Raw genomic sequence first — 27,509 nt, forward strand, 5'->3', positions numbered from 1 at the left:
GCAGATGTACTAATTAGCAAGAGAACATAATAGAATCACATCCCCTTCCCCCCAATTTTATTTATATATTGAATTTGACAGTATTTCTCACTAGATTTTACCCAATTTGGGAAAGGCTCAGGCAGGCTCCCGTACCAATACTCTGACAGACCTATCATGGAAATCACTTCAGACTCTCTTACTGTCCTACCACTCAAAAGCAGGGACTGTCAGTTCAAGTCCCTCATCTCACCCAGTTTCCCAGTGTTGTTCTCTTACAGCTGCAGCTCTGAAGTCTCCTTAACCAACACCCTCAGGATCCACTATGGGTGATACACCTTTAAGAAAGCAGAAAAGGGTGCTAAGGAATAAGAGGAATGCTGAAAAGCAGGTCATAAGAAGAGTTTTCCCGCTTGTTGCTTTGAGAAAGAAAACAAGAATGACAAGCAAAATTTAAAAGCCCAGGACTGTTTGAAGGAGTGTCAGGGCCAGCCGCTGCATCACAAAGAGACTCAAAAAGACACCAGTCCCATTCTTCTCTCCTTGTCTGCAGATTCGTAACTGGAGTAATGATATCTATTAAGATACAATCTTGTCCAGAGGTCCAGAAGGAATCCATAGAAAAATCTACAGCATGCAGGAGGAACAGGTAGTGGAAGAAAGTATCTGGAAGCCAAGCTTTACATGCCCTTATTAAGCTTGGATTATTTTGTGATTCCTTAGTCTTCTACCAGATCACTGACCCTCAAAAAAGATTAAGTCACTCAAGTTTGCTAGAACTTGTAAGAGATTTAGTATGACAAAAGAGTTTCACAGCAGCTAGCAGAGCAAAGCACAGCTGTTTATCATAGCACAGCAGAAACAGTTCTTCAAGCACACATCAGGGACTGCAGAGATAGAGAGTTTTATCAGGAACATACCTTTCAGACAAAAGTTACTAAATCGTGGCTCTGAAGTCGTGTGTCTGTAAATGCACTGCAGAAAACCAGGCTGCAAATAAGCACCCATTAATGGTACAGAGTCATGCACGATGTCCTTGTGCAACTTCAGCATCTCCTAACACTCTTTAAGAGCGGCTAAAAGAAACAGCTGTATGCCACCTTCATTAAGACAATTTGTTTCCTTATATGAACTGTCCCTTGGCCATCATTCAAGTACTGATCAAAGTAAACACATATCAGAAAGGCTACCACTAGTATGTGTGGTAAAGACCCAAATGAAGTAAGAAATCTCCCATTCTACTGTTCCAAACATGGAAAACAAAGGTATAAATATTAGACATTGGCATAAACAAGTAACCACTCATTCTTTTTTTATGTCGACGTTCATGATCTCTGGCCATCTGAGCTGAAAGCTTGACTGGGTGAAATGCAATTTCCCATACTGACTTCAGTCTTCTCTTCAAAATAATGATAAAAATAGCATTGTTTTCAGAGAACTGAAAGCCTGATTTGTATATGGAACAAGCCATTCCATATTAAATACACTGAGCATTTTACTCACCTCAACATTATAAAAGCAATTTGTTTCTGGACAATGCAGAATAATGTAGTTCACTCTTCACCAAGAGCAGCTTTTCTTTCACATTGTGTCTGTCGCCCATTCTGAGTTTCCACAGACTATTAATGCCATGGTCAGAATCAAGAGCAGAGTTTCAGTGTGGTGTAAGTGTTCACTGCCACTTCCCTCTCTGACAAACTAAACGCTGCCACCTACCGACTCTGTCAAAATTTGATTATTGCTTTCTCTATTCCCCCCTCTGAGACACAACACCTCACACCACCTCAGCTACACTGAGGCTGCAAGGAAAGAGCATTACGGCCCAGATAAAGAAACCATACGCCGACGCACGATAATCTCAACTATTATCGTTGCTCATTTTGTTCCACTGCCACAGCTACTCTGAGATGTCAAATTTCAGTAATTTTAGTCCAAGTCTTGATCTTGCAATGTGACTGTCACGCACGTATTTTTTATAATGAAAGACCCAACCACACATAACAGAGACAGCTGCATGAATTTAAGGACACCACAGTCCCTTACATGCTTTATAACAGCACCGTATGTTCTAGATTGAATGCTCTGGTCAGAGTAACTTAGAAAAAGTAACATTTGTTCCTGCTTTTCCAATAATTCTTCCATAGCTTTGGCTTGACAAGAAAAAAAAGCTTATGATCATTCTTGCATCATCCAGCTCCAGCAAAGACATAACTAAAGCATGATTTTAATTATTCTTTTATATAATTACATTGTCAAACATGAAATACCTATACAGTCACAAAAGTTTGTCACAGTGTATTAACAAGGGTTCTACTTCGCAGCTGCTGCACGTATTCTTTTGCTTGGTCAAAACCAGTCTTCGGTGGCTCTGGAGGAGGAGGAGGACCTTCCACCAGCTTCACAAAGTAATGGCACCTGGAGATGTTCATGATGCCAAACATGCCTTTGCCGTGGTAACGAATCCGCTTCACGTAGCGGCCTCTGCCCGTCAGTGACTCAGCTGAAGGAGAAAGGCAGGGGAGAGAGAGGACTCTTCAGTCAAGAATAAACTACTACCTGTCTGCAACCGAAACACTGTCTTGTCAGGGTATTTTTCATGACTGCATATGAAAAGTTAATTCTATTCGGGATTGTCTCCTGCATCTTTCTTCTATTACATTTAGCAGATTACTGCTACAGAGGAACCCATGAGTTGAATTAACACTCTTCAGGAGCACCAGAAAAGTGAATTTAGAAAGTATACAAAAATAGATATGTAGTAAAGGACAAATCCAAAAGAGGCTACACTGAGAACTTAGAAGATTACATAGCTCTTCTGAAGGTGATATTAATTCCACTGATTTTCAGTAGTTTGTCTCATGAATTCCTGGAAAAGTCTTACAGACTTCATTTTTCCTCCTTTATTACATTCATCATAGGTATTTTCATTATCTACACATCCAGTCCTGCACTAGTAGATAAACCTTCTTATGGCAGAGGCCTGGAAGGCTCCAAAGAATTCTAATCAAATCTGCTCTACAACCCAGGTTACTTTAAGCTTAGGAGGTCAGCTTAATAACATTTATACCATATTTGGCAAAATAAGCATTTTTTTCTTTGAGCTTAGAAACACAAATAAACATTTCTCTAGGCAAGGAAGTGCTGTATTTATTACAAGAGTATCCTGTAATCACATGTAATAAAGAATTTTAATAAGTCTACCATCAATATTAATTTACTTTTATACTGTTTTAAGACAAGTTTAGATTCCAGCCCTGCAAAGCCAGTAGTACCAGCTACAGACAAAGCTTCCAGCATCCATGTTCACTAGCAACATTAAAAAGTAAGAACATTTTGCTTTTTGTTGGCTAGTCTTTCATAATCATGTTAGGCATCTTTCCCTTCAGGACCTTCTCTTTTCACATTGGGAACAGAAACTCCACCCTCAGGTGAATGTGTCTGAAGCACAACATGTGCAGCAGATGCCAGGACAATACCAGTAAGACACCAACCGCAACAAAACAATGGCTCAACAACCACACAACTTCAGTTGTGCTGCGAGTCCAAAACACATGCCTAGATTACTAGAAACTATACTTTATTCATAATTTCTGCTGATTTGAAGCAACAAAACCTTATGGATGAAACTTTTTCGTAAGGTAGGATGACATTTTTCTGCACTGAAGTAAGAAAAAAAATGTACCTATATGTAAATTTGATTTGAATTCCACGTTGTGATTTCTTACTGCCATTTCCTGAGCTTCTAAGAGAACCTGTAACAAAAGGAAAAGAAATGGAAATACTGAGTAGGAATTTAAGCAATGCTACTTCTTATCTTTATATAGCATGGAAGAAATTGCAAGTGTAAGTCAGTTTTAGAAAAAAATATTATATAGAGATCAAAATCATTAGAAGACAGACATCTTTTCCATAAGCATATTCTTTGCATACAGACTGGAAATGCTTCAGGACAACTTTTTTACATTTTTGAGAAAGGAAAGGGAGAGGAAAAGATGGTTCAGCCTTCCATCCATTGACCTTTGTCTAATTAGACATCAGACTAGAAACAAATTCCAAAGTAGGCAAAGCAAATTTTGGCCATTGAATATTTTCACCTGATACAGGATACTTTGTCATTATGATGCCAGAAATCAATGCTTTGGCCAAGAAAATGAGTCATTTGAGACTCTAAACAACTGAAGTGTACAAAAAGCTTTCATGCCTTCACAGAACTCAGTCCCTTCCATGATGACATCCTTCACCTCTTATGATTTAAGAACCAAAGCACATACAGATGTAGCAGCCGTTAGTGACAAGGGTTCTGCATTATTTACCATGACATTAACACCAAGCTTTGTTAGAGAGGGTACCCACATGTAATTTATAGTCATTAAAAGTTAAAACAGCCAGCACAAGTGACCTCTGCATATTCACATTACATGGCTCCTACAACAAACAGTATCTCGCTTGAATGCGCTCCTAATAGGCTTAACAGAAACATCGGCAAACTTCTGGTGATAGGTATTGATTTTAAAGTTCTCTTGAAACTAGGAGTGTTAAAGAATACTACTACATACCTCTTTGATCACCTTTGCTCCCTTTTTATCATTAAATTCCAACTGAGCAAGAGCCTGATCAATGGACATTCCTTTTATCTGCAATCAAAGTGTTAAAGTTAAATCCTGTATTACCCTCCTCTTGTTCTGAAGACAGTATTTAAATTATTTTGCCATTATAAAGAGCAAATCAAAAGACTTCGATTTCCTTAAATACCCTTTCTTCGATGTAATAGCTTACATACAGAACTTCTGAGCTAAATATTGAATAAACCTTGATAAAACCTTTATTTCTTAAAGAGAAAACTAGCCCATTACCGTCCTTTCAAGTTCTCCTTGCCATCTACTGCTACACAGAAACCAACAATTCTTCCACAGTGCATCATCTGCACATGATCCTGAGTACACATATGAGAGCAAACTAGGATAAAGCAGCTAAACCAAACTACAAATGACTCTTCGCTTGCACAGATGAGGCTCTTCCCCAGGACTCTATTACAGAGATGCTGATTAGATTGTAACTGAACTAGGCTGGTAGGGCAAATAGAGCGATTAAATTTTGCATTATAACAAATACAATACAAAGTACTTTTTACTCACCAGTTTTGCCAGATACCACATCTTATCTTTGCTGTATTTTATTTCCCTCCGACAGTGATATATTTCCTAGATGCAAAAAACAGAGGACCAGTAATTTTGCTGTGAAAACAAGAATGGAGCATACATGTCTGCTCCACAATCTATATTCTTACCAGGAACTAAGTAAATATGACTCCCCCTGCTATACCATGAACATACCAAATCATTCATGCCCTCGACATTTGAACTGAAAGCATAATAAAAAGAGTAGCTAGCACACATAACATTTTAATACCATCTTATGAGAATTAGTTTATAAACAGAAGTCCCTGAAAAGAATGATCAGAAGATTTTTCATGATCTTTTCCTTTCCCCCTCCCCATCTTTTGAAGCAGTCTAAGACTGACGTGCCCATTTGGTCTGATAAACATCATTCTGCTGTCAAGTTCCCGGGATAGCAACTAAGCAATGTTACCAGAATGAACTTCATTAGCTCTTCAGAAGTGAAGAGGGTTTCAAGTTTGATTGGCATAAAGAGCTGTCTCCAAAGACCCATTTAATTTTATTAATGTACCAGCAGGGACCAAAACTAGCTAGTAAAATTTAACATAAATACAAATTTGAAAGAGACAGAATTCTTTATGAACAGGTGAAAAACTGATTTGATAAGCGAGTTGGTTGGTAACTGCATTTTCACATACACTGCATTAGTTAGCACAGTACACAGCATGCGTTTCTACATTCTAGGCCACAATACTCACAGAAGCAATAAATGCTCATGGTCCACAAAAGTGTGCATCCAAAACCCCCTGTTGTTTTGAGATGCAAATACTTTGCTGAGGAATATGCCTGACAGGCCACAAGGCATTCCCACTGAAGAACAATTGCAAAAATGGAATTCCAAAATATCAGCACCTAAGAGTGATGAAATACTGAAGAATTCATCTAAAATTCTCCCAGGCTGTGGTGTAGAGAAAGGAGCACTGAATAATCCCTTCAGTGATCAAAGATACAACACTTATTTTTCATGAGCAACTCAATTGAAGAGCCTCACTCTGTTCACATTAACTGTACTACTCGGTTATAGAACGGTCAATAACAGACAGGGAGAAACAGGCATAAACCTGCTGTTATCAAAAACTAATCTGTTCTGACTGCATTTAAAAAACTGAGCATGTTACTTAGGGTGACTTTTCTAAAAGTTGCCTTGAACAGCCAGCAGAAGGCCCTACACTGAGCATACAGGTAACAAAAAGGTTTTAGACTCTTACTTCAGTTTACAGATTAGTAAAACACAAGTTATTGTGCAACAGACTGAAGAAACAATTCCACCGTACTGTAGAAAAAGCCCTCCTGCAATCATATGCCACTCATATTCAACTCACATGTCCCTCCTGACCTAACTTTAGAACCTCTCAGTCCATTTCAAGCAAGCACTATGACAGAAAACAACGTCTGAATAGCTCGATTAAGGGCAGGCCACAGCGAGAGGCAACATGTTACTAGAAGTCAGAGAATGTAAAACACAAAGAAATTAAGACGTGAAAAGGTCATGCACGCTATTGTACCTACAAACAGGCACCACTAGTCCTAATACTCAAGGAAAGTTACATTTGCATCTTTGTGCACAGAAACCATACAAACACAATCTTCTCTAGCTATTTACTGTCCATACAAACAGAATGAGTGTATAATGATACATTCTTGGTCACTTCTACCTCTTCATAGTCCAGAGACTTCTACAAACAGAGGGTGGTTCCTTTGCAGTTCACATCACACCTTAGGTAGGTGATCAGCTACAAGTAACCTGGAACTCCAGTATAATTTGGAATTGAAAACATTCAAAGTGATATTAACTTTTACAATATGCCAAACTGACTAAAATCTTAAATAACAAATGAAAAAACTATCAAACTAGCACCCTGCAGAGTCACCCACAGACAGTGACAACCTGCTCAGAAATGGCTAAACATAAACAGGTGAGGGAATTCACAGGTGTATCCTTACAGCTGGTCTGCGAGGCTCTCCGGGCAGCTGCGGAGGGTAAACAATCCTGTTCTTTTTCTCCCACTTCCCAAATTTCTGCAGAGATGTGCTGGTGTGGATACATGACAGAGGGAAAACGCTACCAGCTGCTCGCCACCTGCAAAACAAAACCAGTTTTGCTGCTGAACACAAGTTCTTTGCTGCTGCCCAGCTTACCTGCAAAATTGTGAACTTACCTGTCTTGATAAACAGAACTGACACATCTGACTATTCACAAAATAAAACTGTTCAAGTCCTCTACAGTTTACATTAAAAGGGCTTTTTAATTTAACAAGAAGCCCCAGGCTTCCTGAGGCAAACCATGAATCATACGTCACATTTGTGTAGCATGAGGTTCCACACTTTGTGACCAGCTGGGGACACCGAGAGACACAATCACCTCCTTGTTCTTATGTAGTGTTCATTACATTATCTTCCCCAAGATTAGCCAATCCTTATTTAACCTCTATCAACAAAAATTTTAGCAGTCAAAATTTCTACTCTTTCAAGGAATTGAGTACCAAAACAGCATTAGAAGTTGACGAGTCATCCCTTCTGATATTTGAAAGGGAAGATATTCTAAACTACTTTCAAAAATGCAATCGGGTCAATATAAGACAGCTGATAGCAAAAAACCTCTAGTTTTCAGTCAGTTCACTCACCTCAGACTCAGAAAAACCAAGTTACATTTTGCCCCCTGCTGACTAGATAAGGCAGTACTGGAGAGCCACTTGGAGCTACCAAAACCAGATACCCTGAGTTTTACTAAGGCCTGAACAGTTTCGTGTGAGTAGCCAAACTGTGCAAAACATTTGGCAAACAGAACACATTGATTAGTTTCTAAAGGGCATTGTACACTTTAAAGTTTTCCCACCCTATCAGTAGGCAGTAGCATAACATACAAATTTAAATGTTGTAGAATATTTTTTCGGGTATTTATTGAAACCTGTTTATTTACTTAATATTTAAAAAATGCATTCCTCAAGACAACAATTCGTCATCACCAGACATATTACTATATTACTTATGAATACAGGAAAATATCTGACAAGCACATAAACATAATTTTGCAATTTAACAACTTAAGCAACAGCAATTTAAGGATTGTCTACTTGATATTAGCAGAACACATCAATACGTTAAAGAAACTAGGGAAACTTACATTCCCTCTATCTTAAAGTAATCCAACCTCATGCACAATCAACTCTACATCTCATAACTTTAGGAAAAGAAAGAGAACGCAATTACACTGTAAGCCAAAGAAAACAGTGATAAGGAACAAACAAAAGTACTCTGTATATGGGTAAGGGGGATAGGAAAGAAAAAAACTGAGCATCTTTCTAGAAAGAATCATGCATAAGCACTAAGTGGGAGACACACAGACTAGAAGAACTGAGTAAAACAAAACAAGTAGTGTGCGACTGTTCAGCTGCATGGCAGCAAGCACAGCACAGGCAACACAAGCCCGTTTCTCCTCCCTTCAGTGGCACAGGTCTCTGTAGTTCAGCTCCACAGGCTCAGGCAGAGACCAAAGTTCTGCACTTTGAGAACCCACATCAGCCTTTCTTCTGAAGTCTGGGGCAGGCTCAGCAGTGCCCAACGCTCCCCCGGCACAACTCTGTCATCCCTCCAGACTGGGGAAAATCAGCAACTACAGAAGAGCGGTGAATAGAGAAAACACAGAGCACAGAAACAGCTACTGTGTTACTGTGACCTGCAGCATAAAGCCTGAGGAAATCTCGATGCCTGACAGAAAGGGCTCAGGGGACAGAGACACCCCCATTGTACCCCGGTCTTGAAGTAAATAGACAGAGGCACAGAGCGACCTATTCCCCACAGCTCCGGGATAGAAAAAGAATCACAGACTGGCTGGGCTTGGAAGGGACCTCTGGAGATCACCCAGTCCAACCCATCTGCTAAAGCAGGTTCACCAGAGCAGATCGCACAGGATCATGTCCAGGCGGGTTTGAATGTCTCCAGAGAGGAGACTCCACAACCTCTCTGGACAGCCTGTTTCAGGGCTCTGGCACCCTCAAAGCAAAGTTTCTTCTCATATTCAGATAAAACCTCCTATGCTTAAGCCAACAAGACGGCGGAGCCAGGCGGCACACAGAGCCTCCAGACCCGAGTCCCCTGCCCGGGACACCCGTGGAAGGGCCTTTGTCCGGGACCGCGGCAGAGCCAGACTCACCTCTCCGGCCGCGCCCAGCCAAGAAGACCGGACACCCAGGCGCTACCTGCAAGGCGGCATCACAGTGAGCAAGGAAAAAGACAGGCGAAACCCCCCAGACCAGCGCTCCGCTCCGTCCCCTCACACTCACCGCCGCCGACCGCCCACCGCGCCGCCATCTTTCCCGCCTCGCTTCACGGCAGGCGCAGCGAGGCGCGTTGTTTGCGGCAGTTTGCGACGGCGTGAGCGGCGCTCGGCAGGAGCGCCCGGAGCGGCTCGGTGGGGCGGGAAGCGCGGCCCGGGGCCATGGCGGGGGTGCGGGTGCTGCCCGCCTCGCCCAACTGGTACAGCAGCCGCTGCAGCGACGCCAGCAGCGATGGCCGCCTCTTCGGCTTCGCGGCGAGGCACCGCGTCTGCCTGCTGGATGTCAGCGCCGCCGCGCCCACGTTTTACGGTACCGCCACAACCCGCCACCGGCGGCCCCTCCGTGTCCCCCCGCGTTTTGTAGGAGCCCCGCGGGGCCGCCCCTCTGCGTGGGGGGCAGCGGGAGCCCTGGGCGGGAAGGGTTCGGGGAGGTGCCGCTAACGGAGGGTCCGTGTCTCGCTGTGGGTGCAGGGGAGCTCATCGGGCACACGGAGCGGATCTCGGGGTTCGCGTTCTGCCGCTGCCCCGGGCAGAGCAGCCTCTGTGCCAGCAGCTCGGACGACGGGAGCGTCAGGATCTGGGACGCGGAGGGGCTGGCACCGGTGGCCGAGTACGTGCTGCACCAGGTATGGGGCCAGCGGGCGGGAAGGGGTTTAGGCCTTGGGCATAGAGCAGGGTGATGGTACTTTGTCCAAAGGTGAATTTCAAACCCGGTGAAATTGAAGCCGTTGAACACCTCTGGCTGTTTGCTGCAGCGTTGTTAGGTGATGGGACAGGAGGTGACAACGTGTGCTGCAGCCCAGAAGGTCACTTGTGTCCTGGGCTCCTTCACAAGGAGCGTGGGCAGCAGGTCAGGGAGGTGACTCTGCCCCTCTGCTCCACTCTGGTGAGACCCCCCTGCAGCTGCTGGTCCAGCTCTGGGGTCCTCACTGCAGGACAGACGTGGACCTGCTCGAGAGGGGCCAGAGGAGGTCGCCAAGATGACCAGAGGCTGGACCAGCTTTGCTGTGAGGACAGGCTGAGAGAGTTGGGGTGTTCAGCCTGGAGCAGAGAAGGCTCCGGGGAGACCTTATTGCACCTTTCAGTACTTAAAAGGAGCCCATAAGAAAGGTAGGGACACACTTTTTTAGCAGGGCCTGTTGAAATAGGACGAGGGGGTGATAGTTTTAAGTTAAGAGAGGGGAGATTCAGGCCAGACATGAGGAAGACATTTTTTAGAAGGAAGGTGGTGAGACACTGGCCCAGGTTGCCCAGGTGATGGATGCCCCATCCCTGGAGACACCCCAGGCCAGGCTGGATGGGGCTCTGAGCAACCTGATGTCCCTGCTCATGGCAGGGGCGGGACTGGGTGAGCTTAGAAGGTCCCTTCCAACCCAAACTGTTCTGATTCTATGATCATCTGAGTGAGCTGTTGGTTACCATCAAAGCCTCAGTAAGCAAGGATGCTCATAGTGTATATTCATGGCCACTTAACCAAGCTCACTTAAAATCTTTTCAGCAAGTTCTTATTCCAAACGGGACAGACCAAGAACAGACGTTTGAACAGTTACTGTCACTCGGGGCAGCATATCAGCAAATATGTCCATTGTGCCAAAGCCCAAAAGAACTGAAACACTTTAGAACTAACTCATGTGATGCTGAGGGGTACTCATAGATTATTTTCTGCCTGTTATTGTGCTAGATGATGGTAATACAGCTTTAAATGTATTCCATTCTCTTTCTTCAGAATGCAATCTCGGCATTGCACTGGTCACCCCTTGTGAAAGATCTGATTGTGTCTGGTGATGAAAAAGGTGTCGTTGTTTGTTACTGGCACAACAGAAGTGACAGCCAGCAGTTCTTCCCAGAGCCTCGGACGATTTTTTGTCTCACTTGTTCACCTCACCATGAAAACCTGGTGGCAATTGGGTAAATATTCATTAAGTTTTGGTTTCCAGTCTTCTTCTGCAAGAACCTTGTTGTGAATTTTTGCTACACAATTATAGGGTTATTTTTTTTCTTCTGATATACAACAATTCAGAAACATTTAGATTTGGTAGACCTGCAAGACACAGAAATCCATAACAATGTAAGGGTCCAGGTTTGGTGTGAATCTTTGAAGTTTCCTAAAACTGTTATTTTTTTAACGAGACTTGACTGGTGTTTGTTGCATTATGAGTGACTTCATCTGAAGAGAATTTATCAGTTTGACTCATCCTTTGTCATCCACTGCAATTCCAGTCCTTCACATACCCAAGACTGTATTGAGCAGAGCAGGAACGTGAAAGCCCTTTACACTTAATGGGTCTCTTGAAGGAGAAGGGAAGGAATGAAAGTGATTTGTGGTAAAGGGAAAGATTTTCCCAGTATAAAAGCCACTGTAGTTTTTCAGGTCTTTGAAAGCTGTATTACTAATGAATTAGTGTCATTCTTGAAGCCAAATGTACCTATTGCATGTCTTGAAAAGGCCGCTGCAGGTACACCAGTGTTATACTGGAGGTCTAATGAACCATTAGTCTGCTGCTCCTCTTGCTGCTTATGATTTGGCTTCTCTGTCTGTAATACGGAGATAGTGATCCTGGTAAAAAGCTCAGAAATCGAGTCAGATATTATTATTGAAGAATCTCTTCATTAACTGAAGTCTCTGTTTTTAGCTACAAGGATGGGATGGTGGTTATAATTGATATCAGCAGGAAAAGAGAAGTACTTCATCGGCTAAGAGGCCATGATGATGAAATACATTGCCTGGCCTGGTGCCCTGTGCCTGGCGAAGAAAGGTTATGTGCCTGGCATGATGAGCTCCAAGGTGTGTAGAAGTGATTAAACATTTGTGAAGTCATTTTTAGTTCATGTAAATGTCCTTCTAGAGAACTGCATTCCTTACAGAATGTCAGTCAGTAGGTATGCAAAGGCAATTGATAAGCTCAATAAAATATGTTCTGAAGCAAATCGATATATTTTCAGTTAATTTTCGTAAGGCTTTGAATTTTAAAGTATAATAACGTGACTTCAATGGTGTTCAGTAGTTCCTTCAGAGGAAGTCAAAGTTTCAAACGGGGAGCTGACACAGGACACAGCCACGAAGAAAGGTTGTTATCTGGCTTCGGGAAGCAAAGATCAGACCATACGAATATGGAGCTGTACTAGAGGCAGAAGTAAGTAAGATGAATAATGTGAGATAAACAATAACAGTATGGCGGAAGAGTTCTCTAACCACAGCCCTCATTTGCTAACTTGATAGTTTAAAGCATGAAAAGCGTACGTAAAGCTTCAGATTTGCAGGATTTCATTCACTCTCAGAGAATTTTGACATACTCGGTCTGGATGATCCCTCTGGTTTCCGTAGGTGTAATGACTTTGAAGTTGCCACCCACAAAAAGAAGAGGTGGAGCCATCGATCCCGCTGTTAAAGAGCGCATCTGGCTGACTGTTCACTGGCCTTCTGGTCGTTCCACAGAAATTGTATCCAGCTCTTTTGGGTAAGCAGGGCACACAGCAGCCGGGTACCGCCTGTAACTGCAGTGATACTTCAGGAAGAACTGGGTAGGAAACCTTGACACCCCCTTCCTGCCTGGGATGACTGGAGAGAAAACAGGCCAAGAGTTAATGTGGGAGTTTGGTAGTAGAAAACTACTATTTGTCGTGTCATTTCTCTGATAATCTGAGTATTGAACATTGGTACTAATTGTAGGTTTGCTCATCTAATGGAAGAAAAAATGACATGTCAGTTTTCAGTGTGGTTAACCATGGGTATTGTCAGGAGGGTGGTGGTTGTGCATGTGTGTCTAGCAGTATGTCTACACGTAATACAGCCCATATATAGCCTACATTATTGTTTTTAAGTGAAAAATGAAAGACACGCTATAAATTTTGCAGAGGAGAACTGCTTCTCTGGGATTTGACCCAACCTGGAAAACGCAAGTGGACGCTTCTGGGATCTTCAGAAGGACAAAATCACTCCCGCATTGTGTTTAATCTGAGTTCTGTGAAGTGCCAAGACAAAGAGCTCCTCTTTTCCATTTCAATGGACAGAGATGTAAGAACCATTTATAAAATTAACATGGAAATAGCAGTGCCTATACAGCTTGACTGAGTGAGGGTACCCCTTTCAGGGCTACAATTTGCTCTTAAAGTGGGTCTATTGTAGCATTTTATAACATAATTGTGTAAAATTTTTTCTGAGCAGAGGTTGTGTATATTTTTGCTAGTTTATAAGGTCAAGCTCTTGCCATGGAGAGAATGGTAACAATATTCTGGACTTGAATGCTAATTAATAAAGGGAGTTTACCCTCTCATTTTCCGGTATGTTTTATTTTAAAAAGGCCTATTTTTCCTTCTTAAAGTGATTCACTTGTACAAACTAAAGCATCCTTTAAAAAAAACCACTGCCTCTTACAGGCAGCAGAGTGCCTCCTACTTCAAAGTCAGAAGAGGACCATAGTATTAAAATATATTAACTTTGGCCGTTCTTCCAACTCTTGCAGCCCTGTCTGTGACCTGTGATCCTCTGGGTGCAGGTCACATACTATGTCAATTTGATGCTTTGATTTTTCATCTCACTGATGCTTTGTTTTTTCCTTGTCATACCAGTCAATACGTTTAACTGTTCCTTGTTCCTTAAATATTCTTCAGGTGAAGTGCTGGGACCTGTCGGCTCTCGATTGCAGCTGGACCATGCCCTCGCTTGGGGGGTTCGTCTATAGTCTTGCCTTCTCCCCTGTGGACACAGGCTGTCTTGCCATCGGGGTTGGGGACAGCATGATCCGGGTGTGGAATACTTTGTCGATGAACAATATCTATGATGTTAAAACCTTCTGGCAAAGCATCAAGTCCAAGGTTACAGCCGTAAGTGTGCTTTTGTTTCCTTTTTTGCTCTTGTCTCTTTTCTTCTTTTCACTCCATTTTTTTCTTTGAAAAACATTTATCTTTCACTCTGAAGGCTTTTCCCAACTAAAAATCTATAAAGCCAAATCGTTCCTTTTGTACTTGATTGTTTCCATATACAATGCATTTTAGAGTCCAGCAATAAATTTTTAGACTTTTTTACAGTCCTAGGTGCTTGTATTACATGTAGTGAAAATCAGCCAAAGTCCAGCTGGCTGTTACATTATTTTCCTGCTTTTATTCTCCTTTGCGATCCTTCCTTGCTTCATCCATGGTTTCCCTTGCTCTGCTCGGAAATTTGACAGGCACAAAAAACAACGTGGATGTCTTCAGGTTGGGTTTGCCCAGGTTGCCAGAGACTACTGTCTGCTAAAATCACTGCCAGCATTAAAACGTGGTCGTTATTCTTGTTCACACCTGAAGTCTTCTCACCATCCTACAATGTTCTCCACTTCTGTTTTGTAATGTAGATGTAAAGTAGTAGTTGAATGATTTTAGTCCATTTTATCTCATCCCAGGATAGCCGGTAGGAGGAGAGCCTCTGATACTCATAAAGGGATCAAATCAAGTGGCTGTAGTTGGAAGGGTGGGTATAAGGGATGGTGTTTGCTCATCAGTTTCAATGTTTTCTTTTTGTTTATTATTTAGAAATAAAGTGTCCGTGGTTTGTGTCATTATGGGTCTCTTTATTTTGCTTGCAGTTATCCTGGCATCCAACTAAGGAAGGCTGCTTGGCTTTTGGAACAGATGATGGAAAAGTTGGCATATTTGACACCATCTCCAGCAGGTAAGAAAGCTTTCAAATTCATTCGTGTCAGGTCCTGCAGCTTGGCCTTTGGTGAAATCTGACTGCCCCTGCTTCTTTATCTTCCTGCCCAGCGCTAAGAATAAGCCACCTCAGATATCCAGTACTTACCACAAGAAGACCGTGTACACATTAGCCTGGGGACCTCCAACTCCTCCTCTGACTGCTGGTGAGTCTTCTAACACCTTGTGGCAAAGTAGATCATCCATGCAGAGCACACAGATGCCAAGAAGCTGGTGTGCCCTCCTTTCTTACGAAAAGGAGCCCTATTTGCTTGGTAGCAATCCTTTCTAGCAGCTAAGAATGCGTTCTCCGTGAGAGATTGAAGTAAACAGAACAGCTCCATTAACTCTTCTTACACAACTTGATTTTTGTTTTATAAGTACCAAACTTTAAAGGGAATGCTAAGGCTTGCAGGGATTGTACAATGGAGAGATCCTTTCAGGGGATTGCATTGTGAGAATGTCTTGCTGCCAGATCACAGGCAATCCAAGCCTTTGAAAATAATGTTTTGATATATAGTGGGAGGGATCACTTCTGGTAAGACTGACGAAGAACAGAGTATATTTAGCTTTTTATCTTTGTTGGATAGGAGGAGAAGGTGAACAGCCCTCTGTAACGTTATATAGTTGTGCTGGGGAAGGTATTGTTTTTCAACACAACCCCTGGAAGCTTAATGGAGAGGCAAATGACATCAATAAAGTCATCCAAGACACTAACTCAATAAAAGTGAGTACGATTTGTTTGGGGTTTTTTTTATGGATTTGTGGTAACCATGTCACAGTTTCTATGGCCTTGTAGTTGCAGGTTTCTGATTTTGCCTTCTTGATGAATGTGCATGAAATACAGAATTTGACACCTGCAGTCTCCACAGATGAACTTCAGAGACACTTATTGACTCAAACTATTTAAACAGTTTATGTGTTTGCCTCTGAAAAGGGTCTTTTCTTCCCCCAGTGTCAACATGGCACATCTGTTCCTGGCATCAGTTACTCTTCTACTGTGTAATTTACTTAACCAGTCAACGGGTTAAGTAAACTGAAGTCAGTCAAACTATATTGCTTTATATCAGCTGGGTTTTGGCTTCTTCCTTGAGTAGAAAACTCATGGGAGGTTAAGAGACTAATGTCACAGGCAATGAAACAATCAATTTTATGCATCTAAATTGTAAGTAGCTTGCATCTGAATTAGAAATAACAGAAACAATTACGAGTAAAGTTTGATTTCTTTTGAAAGATGATAGAATTTGCTTACAATGTCTTGGTCTTTCCAAGGAACATAAGCAGATCAAACATCAAGGTCCTGTTGGAATCCAGACAAACTTCCTTTGAGACTTCACCGAACCGATAAAAATAATCACTGGTTCTTGGATCAATTCAGTCTTTCTTAACTGCTCAACCTTACGGCACTGCTACAAAACACAATGGACCCTTTTGTGACTTTCATTTTGCAGACTAACTCTGTCCACTTGCCATTCTTGCTCTGTTGAATGTATGCAAGAGAGATTTAAGAGTTGTTTGCAATACTTGTGCCTTCTTTCTACAGCACAAACTGCCGGCACGTACAGAGATCAGCTGGAAACCAGATGGCAAACTCTTGGCTCTTGGCAATGAAGACGGGTATGTTTCAGTCACAGGTTAAGGCTGTGCATGTGCTGATCCTGACCAGAGTCACTGTACTGAATCTAAAGTACTTTTTGTTGCCCTGGTTTGTCTCTGTTCTTTCACTGCTGATGTATTTGAACTGTGAGAATACAGCATTCCTTGCTGTTGCTTGATTTAGCTGCTCTGGGCATGGCGGATCCACATCACCATGTTAAATTATTTTTCAAGGATCCATTCATGGTTGAAATGCGCTTTTACGGATATACTAAAAGAGGCTTTGAGTTGAATCCAGAAAAAAAACCTCAGTTACTCTGTTTCATGTTCTGTCATTCTGCTTATGCAGGATAACAGCACAATTCCCGTTTTCACTGACTACTGGAATTCTTAAACCATTGTTCTTACATTTCAGCTCGATTGAAATATTTCAGGCGCCAAACTTGAAGTTGCTCTGCACTATCCAGCAGCATCATAAGCTGATTAATGCTATTCGTTGGCATCATGAACATGGCAGCCAGCCAGAGCTGGGTTACTTGATAGCTTCAGGCTCCATCAATGCCACCATTTATGTCCATAATCTGAAGAGCGTCGTAGGTAACAGTTTGCAGATTATATTCCAAGTCTTGACATCTTGTTCTGGTTTACTCCTGCCTTGTCGTGCTTGCCATACATGATCATTTTCTCTTTCAGAGAGCACTTCAGAAAGTCCTTTGACAATAACGGAGCCTTTTCGAACCCTGGCTGGGCACACAGCTAAAATCACAAGTCTTTCTTGGAGCCCCCACCACGAGGGCAGACTCGTATCCGCTTGCTATGATGGAACTGCACAGGTATTGTTCCACAGCCGCTCAGAAGTGTATTTATTTTAGTTCCAAGTCATCCATTCTGCAGTGTTTTAGAACCAAGCTGATAAAACAGCAAAGCTTCTTTTGTGAGATAAACTACCGAACTACTGTAGATTTACCCTTGGTTACCATCTCCTCGTTCTGGATACCTGATATGCAGAGGTATTCGTATGTTTTTTTACAACTTGCAAACTGATTTGTAAGTCCAGTTGTTATCATTTGCATATTAGCACTTTTGGATCCTTCAAAAAGAAAGATGTTATGCAAACGTATCCATGCAAACAGAGGGAGCCTTGAATTTTCTCCATTTGCCTGTTGGTATTTGAAGTACCTGTGCAAATGCCCTAAAAGAGACGCTCCTGCAGGTGCAAATGACTGAAGAGAAGATGCAGAGTATTAGGGGAAGATGAGACTTTCTGAGTAATTGGATTTCTTTCTTGTTGATAAGGTATGGGATGTTATGAAGGAAGAGCCGCTCTGCAACTACCGAGGGCACCAGGGCCGGCTACTGAGTGTCCAGTGGTCACCAGTGGACCCAGATTCTGTTTATACAGGGGCAGATGATTTTTCTGTTCACAAATGGTGCATCTCAAAGCAGGAGCATACACGGCCTCCTCAGGGTAAGTGTGTTCTAACAGAAGAGCCTTGTTGGAGCTGGGAAATAGAGGGTGGCCACATTGCCGTGGTATATTTTTCTGGTTTTATGTTGAATTCAGATCTGCCTGCTACCTCTTCAGGAATAAACTCCGTCTAGGTGTAAATTGAATTGTATTTGGAAACTAAATGTTGATCTTGAGAGACAGCCAACCAATACACTAAAAATCTCTACAGATAGTATCAGGGTAACCTTTCCAACCTTTTACAGGCAAAAAAAGCATAGAATTAGAGAAAAAAAGAAGTATGCAACCAAAAGTCAAAACCAAGAAGAAGAAAAAGCCTATAGGAAAGAGTCCAGCCAAGCAGGATCTAAGTGATGCCACGAATGGAGATGAGAGCATGAAGGAAATGTTACTAGAGGAAAACGGAGTGTCGGACCATGAAGGGGAAAAAGAAGCTCAGGAGGCAGAGATGCCTGATAAAGTCTCCACAACTGGTAATAATCAAATCCTCTTAGTTCAATGGTTCCCAAACTGTTTAGTCTTCAGAGCATCACCAAGTTTAATGTTTTCATGCAGATTTTCTCATAATGTGGTTTTATTGAAATAGTCCACTTGAAGGAAATACTGTTCTGGAATGCCTTTCATAATTTTCTAGATTAGTTTGGGACTAATTGTCTTTAAATAAGAAGATTCTGGCCTGATGAACAAAGGTACTGTCATTGGCGTGAAATAATGTCATTTTTGATCAGTGTTGCCTTCTGCTGATAAATCTTAAAATACTCATGGACCTTTGTTAGTGTTTGTTGACATCTTAATTTAGCTTTCTGACAGTTCTGTAGTGTTTTCTTAATATCTCCTTTCCCTAAAAAGCTACTAAATTCTATTGCAAAGCAAAGTTTGGTTTCTTTGTATTTTGAAATTAATCTAATAGAATGTGAACATGTCAAATATTCTGCTATGGGCTTTTCCATGTATTGCTTTTCCTTTTTTTATCACTTAACTCCACAGTATCCAAGGATACATCTTCATCTGCATATGATCACCCTTCATTCAGCTTGCCAAAGCCTTTTGTGACCCAGAAAGCCACTCCTGTGAAAAAGGATCTACCTAAAGAAAAACCAAGTTAGTACATTTCAGGGACTTGTAAGAGTCCTGCGTCAAGGCAGAGTTCATCATCCTAGACTTGTGTTTGCAGCTTCCCTTCCTAACCTGATACCAAATAAGTGCTGTAGAAAGAAGAGTGTGCTTTTGAAATCTCTGAAATGTTTTAAGTTGCTTCTCTTTTTCTTTGCCGTGCTTGTCAGGTCAATTGAGTAGCTGTTTAATGTGGGCTTTGATATTACCTCTTAGTTGCTAGTTTCATTCCAGGCAAGATGGGCAGAAAAATAGGCAAAGTGATCAGTATTCAAACATCAGACTTGTCATAACAGATATAAATGTGGCACTGGAGCATCTGGTTTTGGTTTTCCTGAGGAAGAGAGGGGGTTGGAATATGTTGGAGAGCTCTGCTGTAGGAGACTCTTGCAACTGTGCAGCAGTGGCTAAAATGTCCCTGATTTTTCAGCTTCTTATGCAACTCTGAAGAAGAGAAAGCCTCGTTCCATTCTACCCTTCAGCACATTCATGGATCACAGATCAAAAGATGAATTGCATGAGGACTGTTTGAGGCTGGCTGCATGTCTAAAAACCAAAGGTTAGCCTAAAACTAAAATACTTAGAGGGTAGTATTCAAAGCATGTGTCCAAGGACTTGACTTTGACCACTAGGTGTTATTTTTTTAAATCCTTTCCTTTATCAAAGTGTGTGACTAGTTGTGGTCTCTCATCTAATTTCTCTTGCAGTGTTTCAGCACACTGTAGCCACTCCAGGCAGGTTTTGAGTATAATGTGGACAGGAGAAAATAAGCCATGAGGGAGATGTTCGTATTCTCACAGGATTGTTCCTTAGAGTACGCAAAGAAACATGCTGTGTTTGATTTAGAATAAATGTTCTGCACAAGCACAGTCCTTCTATTCAAACTTAGTTGTAAACTCTATAACTGTTGATCTGCAAATGTGAGAACTTGTTAAATTTGCTACACAGGAAAGAAATTAGAAGACACAAGTATTTGCCAACAGTTGAGTGTAATGAAGTGATACAGTGACTTGACAGGTCCCAGTTCCCAGTGTTGTACCAAATCTTAAATATTCATTCTCTTTATCTGGTTTAGATAATAATGAAGATGTGTCCCCTGACCTGGAGGATCACATCCACTTGGGGCTGTTCACAGACAGGGCTTCTCTGCACAAGATGATTGATGTGGAAGGTAAATGGAGTAATGAATCCACTGTGACAACATGTCCATTGTAACTGTTACATTCAAGGAGAAAACAAATGGGGAAAAACACTTCAGTTTTCTTTACCATGGATTAAAGTATACTGCGGGTCTGTGAAAAGACATATTTTTCCCAAATAGTTTTAGATCTCTCAGAAGTAAACCTGCAATATCTTAAGCATGAATAATCTGACTTTAGCCAAGTTGTTTTACTATGGCAAATAATGCTCTTGCACTTGTGCTGATAGGAAGTGTGTTTGCTTCCAACAGGAAAACATCACTTGGAGAACGGGCATCCAGAGCTCTTTCAGCAGCTCATGCTGTGGAAGGGAGATATGAAGGGTGTTCTCCAGGCGGCTGCTGAGAGGGGAGAGCTGACAGACCAGCTGGTGGCAATCTCACCCATGGGTACGTTTGTTCTTGGAACACATGAGCAGATGGAATTAGCTGCCAAGGGTAATTGGTTGTTCTGGGTTGGAAAGTTGTGATTGTTCCACACTGGAAGGAAACTGCTTCTTTAACTGCCCAGTAACAAAAATTAAACACAAAATATATCCTATTTATTACAGAGACCTGAACGTTTCCACATGCACCCTTAGGTTGGGATAGCAGGAAACACAGTGGTTTCCTTTGGGATTTTTCTTGAAGGAGCAGGTCCATCCTTCCAAGCAAAGTTGGTTGTTTGTAGCAGTCCTGCCAGGTCGCTGTTAGTTCAAATATGCCTTTAGGTTATTTTACTGGTAGTGAAGTCCTACAGTCGCATTCAAGCCCCAGCACTGCCCTGTTTCATTTCCTCAGTGACTTGTATCAGGATGGTTAAAAACCAAGAAACTAATCTGGGGTAGAGAAGAGGTACATGTTGAAAGAACCAGTGATGATCATCCCACAGGAATTCTTCCAGTTTTAAAACCTTGCCTCCAATTGTATTGTCTTCTCTTTTGCAGTTGGCTATCAGGCGTGGGTTTTGACAGTGGAAGCCTTTGCGAAGCAGCTGTGTTTTCAGGAGCAATATGTGAAGGCTGCCACCCACCTCCTGTCCATCCACAAGGTGTATGAGGCTGTGGAGCTCTTGAAAGTGAATAATTTTTACAGGTTACTGTATATTTTTGTTTAGGATTTGCTCATTTTCTAGGGGGGTAGATTTGACATTTTGGTTCCATTTTTGTACACAGTCAATTAACTTTTCTACCTGGTTTCTCTTATGTGCATTAGGGAAGCAATTGTAATTGCCAAGGCCAGGTTGCGTCCAGAAGATCCAATTCTGAAGGATCTCTACACCACTTGGGCAGCTCTGTTAGAGAAAGATGGTCATTACTCCATGGCTGCCAAATGGTGAGTGTCACTGGAAAGAAGACAGAACTGATTCCAGGCCTGAAACGAAGAGGGTTCTTGTGTTTTTTAGCAGCTCAAATCTCTTAACTGGTCTGGTCATTATTTGTCTGAGGTGCTTTCTGAGCCTGATCTCACTACACTCCCTCTAATGTAGGTGGGAAAAGAAGCTCCAGAGGGTGGTTCAGAGCAGAAGGTCCAATCCCTGTACTGCAGAAGAGCCGTCCCTTTCCATAGACATTACTGGAGGTCTTCTTTGAAAACTAGCCTAGCAAGACTAAGATTAGGATTTATACAAAAAAGACTCTGTGATGTTTCCAACCTTTCCAGTGGCAATGTGCAGGGCAACAGTTCATCTGGGTTTTCCTGAGGCCTTAGCTAATACCATCATCACTGGGGTATCCTCCTCCAACTAGAGTGTTTCAAATTTTGACTACCAACATTACTAATAACGCTTGAAGTATTTTGGCTGGAGTAGTGAACTTTCCGTGATGCTGATTTTAGTTCTGGCATTTTGGGGCGTATTCACACTTGTGAAAGGATTTAGATGAAGCCCAGAGAAACACATTATGGATAAACTACTGCATATAACCTCAGTCTCTTGAATCTATGCATTTCTTATTGAAGCCATGCATGGTGTGCACACCACCAGAGACTTCAGTCCAGATTATTAGGCTCTGTGACTTCCCCTTTGTAGCTTTGCATCAGATCAGGCGCCATCTGTCTGTAAGTGATGAGAGCTCTGACAATCCATGGAAGATGCAGGTTTATCTTCATCTGTATGTTTGTGCTATTGTGTTGTCATACAATTTTAAAACAGTATCTTAATACTAATCAAGGTGATTTGCTCTTATCTCTTTTTAGTTATTTGGGGGCTTCCTCACCCTATGATGCAGTTAAGGTGTTGGCAAAAAAGGGGGATGTCACATCCCTTAGAACTGCTGCTGAGCTTGCGCTGATATCCGGAGAGGAGGAGTTGTCGGCAAATTTGTCTTTCAGATGTGCCCAAAACCTGCTGTTATCCAGGAACTGGGTGGGAGCTCAGGAAGTCCTTCAGCAACATAAAACTTTATTTGTGAGTCTAGTTGTTTTCTTTATGCTTTCTTTAGCATTGTCTCTCTCCAGATTAACTTGGCACCACTTCCCATATGTTAATAGTCCACAGGTAGTCCTTTGAGCTGCTTTTGCCTCAAAATACCTTCCTAGAAGTTTATCGCAGTGACCTGTGGGAAAGCATGTGCCTTTCCAGAGGCAAAAGGCCCATGGTGGGGAGGCACATGGGCTCGCTCTTAGTTATCTGGGAGGTAGTTGAGAAAAGTGGGATTTTTTTAAAGTATGTAATACTGATCATAAGAATGAAGTGAGGGAAAGAATTTGCTGTTTACATTAAAGGAACAGTTGAGCTAACTGTACGTCCATCTCCTGGAGGCTTAATTCAGAAATTCATTTTCACGTGGAGCGAGCAGCAGAAGGCTGCCTTAGCTTGCTCTGAGGTTTCATTCTGACCTTAGAATCTCTAAATCCGTCAGCACTGCTCTTTGGTAGCTGCAGTTGTGAATAGTCTGTCACCAGCAAGCTGCTACCAGCCATGATGTTCTTAAATTTGTCCACTGGCTGTGGTCAGTAAGGGATTGTTTTAGCATCACTTCAGTGGTCTTTTTTTTTCCCTTCTTTTTAAAGGGACAAAGACTTGTCTTCTGTCTTAACGAACTGCTTTGCAAGCGCCTTAGTGAAAGAAATCCCTGTGACCAAAAGAGCCCCGTGCCTCCCTGTTACCACAGCTGGGAGCTGAACAGAGACGTCTCGTTTTTTGACATGGTGATAGAAGTGTGGCAGAATGCACTGGGCATGGACACCACCCAACAAGCCACAGGTGCACGGGAACAGCTACGCAGTATTGAGCATCCTCCTTCGACCAGCAACGCCCACCCAAAGCAGGTAAATGGACTTAGATCTGTACACACACTAAGGCTTACTATGGCATATGCAGTAAAATACAGCTCCTTTGGGGTGTTGCGCCAGCTATTCCCATGGAAGTGACATCTGCACCCGGCTGCAGGTTATAGGCTGGGAGAAGTAGATGATAAGCAGCTGGGACAGCTTGCATAGCCACAAAATTTGTTTCTGCGCAGGGTAGGAACAGACACAGTGTCAGTGATGGGCACTGAGATGTGCTGAGCGGGTGGGAGCGATGGGCATAGCTGAGTAGTGCCCGCAGTGATTCAGGGTTTTATGTCAAACTGTCAGGAGAGGGGCAGCGCTGCTGCTTGTTTAAATATCCTGGAGTTCAGAAGGTCTGCTCACAGGCTGGTGCTTCTGCAGGGGGTCACTGACCACGATGTGCTCCCACTTCTCATCTGTTCAGCAGGACACATGCACGCACAGCTGCTGATTTCACCGTTACAAGTAATGTAAAACTGCTCTATCTCCTGCATGAAGGAGACTATGCAAGGTGCATTTGTCCTTAAAATTACTTTTGGTTAAGTCATATGCTTCTGGTCTTTTCCACAATGGTCATAAGCTGTGAGTAATTCATACTTTGCAGTAAAATTAATAATTACTCATGCTCTGTGGTGCTTCCTGCAGGTGCTTTTCCATATTTCTCATGACCTGACCCTTGCAGCCCTGAGTTCTCACACTGCTACCTGGGATGAGGCAGTGAAAAGTATTCTTGGAGCTGTGACCCGCAGTTATGATGCTGGTAATTTCACTCTGATGCAAGAGATTTGCAGCATTATCCTTCCCGAAGGTGAGTCTTTTCTTGTGTAGCTTCTGGCACTGACAGATAGGAGGATCTTCCTTGTATTAATCAACACACAGCTGTACTTACTACAAGGCATAATAATGTTTGGAAGGAGCAAGACATACCTACGTATATGGAAACCTGTGGAATTTGGCTCGTGCAGTGGCCCTTGGGCAATAAGAATTCCTGACTGTGGAAGGAAGCTCTGCAGTGTCAACTGGTGTCGTGATTTGGGAAACTGAGTAAATTCTGTTCTGTAAGAGATGAGAACATCAGAAAGCTGTGCTCATCTCATAGTGACAAATCACTCCAAATGCCCTTCCCTTCATTCTCTGCAGAGTAGGCAGCGCATTTAGTTTGCAGCTCTTGATCATGTGAATATCCTGATGCGCAGCTTGGGACCAAGGAAGTTTGCTGTAGATGATGAGAACATGCAGTCTCACGCTAGCTAGAACAGATGCCAAAGATGTCTGGTGTCTGCCTTTGCTTTTCTGCTTCCTGTGCCATTCTGCCAGCCTCTGAGTAAATCCCTGGTTGGGTTTCCAGGACAGCCTGAATCTGGTCTTGTTCTTTGGAAATTTGCATATATGATTTGTAATCCTTTATTTATTTGTAGGCTGTGATAACCTGAGACACAAACTGGACAGCACAAATTCTCAGAGCATGGACGCTTGCAGAAGTTTAGAGGGCTTTGTGGCTTATGGACTGCTCTATGACCTGTGGTGGAACCCACCCAAAGACTCCTCTGTCCTGCAAAAGCCTGTTCTGGATCCTGGGCCGTGTCCCAGTGAGCAGACAGCTCTTGAGAAAAGTTACATTTCCAGTCACTGCTCCCCTGAAGAAACTCCTGATCAAACTGCAGCCGAGATGGATGAAAACCGCTGCGCTACAAGTGAAATCTGTAGGTGTGAGACAGAAAGCGACTCGACAACTAGCTCACTGTATTTGGAAGACAGTCAGTCCAAACTGAATGGCTGCAAAGTGCTTCTTTCAGAAGAGATTGCTGCTTTACAGAACACCCAGAGAGATATAGCTGAGGTCCAGCAGATTTTAGCAGATATGATCCACCAGCATCAGCAGCAGAGGAATAACCTCCAGGAAAGCACAAATGGAAGCACCCAGGAAAGCAACATGCAGCAGAGTTCAGAGACCGAATCAGACAAACTGTGCCCTGACAGCAGCCAGCTGACTTGGTAAGCTTCAGAACATGAAGGAATGATTTCAAGCGTTGCTTCTTTAAGTATTTTTGCGGCAAATTTCTTGTTTAGCTCAGATTGCCTCTAATGACAAGCTTGTCACCCAGAAACACTTCAACACACAGCTTAAAAGTCTTGCTTTTCCCTGGAGCTGAACCAGTACCTGCACAGGCGTACAACAGCTCGATAACTTTCTGATACACAGGGTGTGTTGATACAGTGATTAAATAGGGCAGCGTAATGAAAAGGACAGGCAGATCTAGGCGTTGTGTCTCTTTGTTGAACAATTATTTGGGACTTTGGCAAACGCTTGCCCAGCCCTCTCCTGTGCTCCCTGTACAGGGGGGAGGCTGGCTGGTTATTTAAGCGAAACAATTACTCATGACACCTGCTCTTTTCTTGACAGCAAAGATGAAGTAAAGGAACCAGTTACACTCCCTGAGCTAACGAAGCAGCTTCTACAAGCAAAGCAGAAACTAGCAGAATTTCCAGACAATTTAAAGGTAAGTTTTCAGAAGAGGCAGTGTGGTTCTGAAACAAGACAGCCTTTTTGTAAGGGCAGCATCATTGTAGGACCCCTTTCATGTAGAAAGTAAGGAACAGGGACTTTTGTGATCCTGTGACAATTTTGAGAGAGAATTGACACATAACATCAAGCTACTATTTTTGTTTCAAGCATAACTTTCTCTGTGCAGTGGAAAGTGTAAGTAAACCTGCATGGAGGACTCAATGGGATAGTGTGTATTAATCTCTCCCATGCACTCTAAACGTAACCTCTTGTTATTTACCAATTATTTATGCAAAAACAGTTTTGATAAACAGCAAAATAAGGAATTTAAGGTGTAAAATGGCCTTTGTAGATCAGGAACTGTAGAAATGACAGATCATGAGCTCGAAAACACTGTTTCCTAAGCTGTCTCATCCCCTGTGCTCCCTGGCCTATAACTGAAGGTAATCATGGTGGTTGTGCAAGAGGGGACAAACTTAGTTAAACATGAGGTATTACACTGGTAGAAGAGGAAAAAATACATCTGATTGATGAGTATCTGTTCCAAAGATACTTGTCTTTAGACCTGGCAGCCTGAGTATCGTTCTAGCTGAACAATTCCAATTGAAAGAGTAGATATCACATCACGTACCTTTTTTTGCAGGTCTTCCCGTTCCCCGATGTGCTGGAGTGCTGCCTTGTCCTCCTCCACACTGGATCCCACTGCCCTCGTCAGCTACGCCAACAGGCATCGGATCTCCTTAGGAAACACGGGAATGCCGGGATTTATGAAAAGGCTGGCAGGCGGTTCTTGACGTTTTGAGACCAAACTGTCGCCCTTGAGCTGCCTAGAGCTGCTTAACACCGAGGCTGTTTATTCTTCAAGTGAAGGCTTATTTCCATGGCTGTGGTTATTCAAGACTGTTTTGGATAAAACTACCCAAAAAATCAGGTTTCTATACAGACTCCCTTGTGGGCACAGACTACTATTACTGAAGGAGATTGTGTTAGAAAATTGAAAAGCAGTAGGTTTGGGCCTTGAACTGTATACAGGATTCTTGTATTATTTCTTTTTAATTTGTTGGAAGTTAGGCTAGTGAAAGCCCTTGGAATTTACAAGAGACAGTTTTGAGCAGCCCTGTCAGTCTTTCGGCAGAGGAGGAAGAGTAGCTGCCCTCAGGAAAAGCAATGGTTCTTTAAGCAAACTGACCCTTACACCAGTATTGTTCTTAAGAGCATCGTGAGTTTATTTTCCCTCCTTTAAATAAACTCTTCTACCACCAGGAATTGGCATT

At 42.5% G+C, this 27,509-nt stretch overlaps 2 protein-coding genes across 4 annotated transcripts; one reads left to right on the forward strand and one right to left on the reverse strand.

Moving 5' to 3' along the window:
• Positions 1-2,198: 2,198 nt before the first annotated feature.
• On the reverse strand, positions 2,199-9,568 carry MRPL22 (mitochondrial ribosomal protein L22). 2 transcript variants are annotated; one of them, XM_005503364.3, is made up of 7 exons: positions 9,440-9,548; positions 9,310-9,355; positions 7,101-7,236; positions 5,115-5,180; positions 4,536-4,613; positions 3,662-3,731; positions 2,199-2,479 (listed from the first exon to the last, which is right to left on the reverse strand). In XM_005503364.3, the coding sequence occupies exons 1-7, from the start codon at positions 9,465-9,467 to the stop codon at positions 2,268-2,270; spliced, it is 636 nt and encodes a 211-aa protein (XP_005503421.1). In that variant the 5' UTR covers positions 9,468-9,548; the 3' UTR covers positions 2,199-2,267. The 2 variants fall into 2 exon arrangements, with proteins under 2 accessions (XP_005503421.1, XP_064885786.1); XM_065029714.1 differs by lacking the exon at positions 9,310-9,355 and having other exon boundaries at positions 9,440-9,568.
• Positions 9,545-27,501, forward strand: GEMIN5 (gem nuclear organelle associated protein 5). Of its 2 annotated transcripts, none has more exons than XM_065029707.1 (28): positions 9,545-9,742; positions 9,904-10,058; positions 11,159-11,340; positions 12,066-12,217; positions 12,435-12,566; positions 12,758-12,890; positions 13,288-13,447; positions 14,044-14,256; positions 14,997-15,082; positions 15,175-15,269; positions 15,693-15,829; positions 16,646-16,719; positions 17,114-17,295; positions 17,392-17,531; positions 17,995-18,166; positions 18,412-18,639; positions 19,154-19,267; positions 19,710-19,838; positions 20,355-20,450; positions 20,730-20,867; positions 21,404-21,551; positions 21,672-21,791; positions 22,653-22,863; positions 23,469-23,726; positions 24,375-24,537; positions 25,148-25,724; positions 26,134-26,230; positions 26,879-27,501. In XM_065029707.1, the coding sequence occupies exons 1-28, from the start codon at positions 9,595-9,597 to the stop codon at positions 27,035-27,037; spliced, it is 4,599 nt and encodes a 1,532-aa protein (XP_064885779.1). In that variant the 5' UTR covers positions 9,545-9,594; the 3' UTR covers positions 27,038-27,501. The 2 variants fall into 2 exon arrangements, with proteins under 2 accessions (XP_064885779.1, XP_064885780.1); XM_065029708.1 differs by having other exon boundaries at positions 12,438-12,566.
• The last annotated feature ends 8 nt before the right edge of the window (positions 27,502-27,509 follow it).

Source organism: Columba livia, chromosome 14, assembly GCF_036013475.1.
Source record: "Columba livia isolate bColLiv1 breed racing homer chromosome 14, bColLiv1.pat.W.v2, whole genome shotgun sequence".
NCBI classification, from domain to species: Eukaryota; Metazoa; Chordata; class Aves; order Columbiformes; family Columbidae; genus Columba; species Columba livia.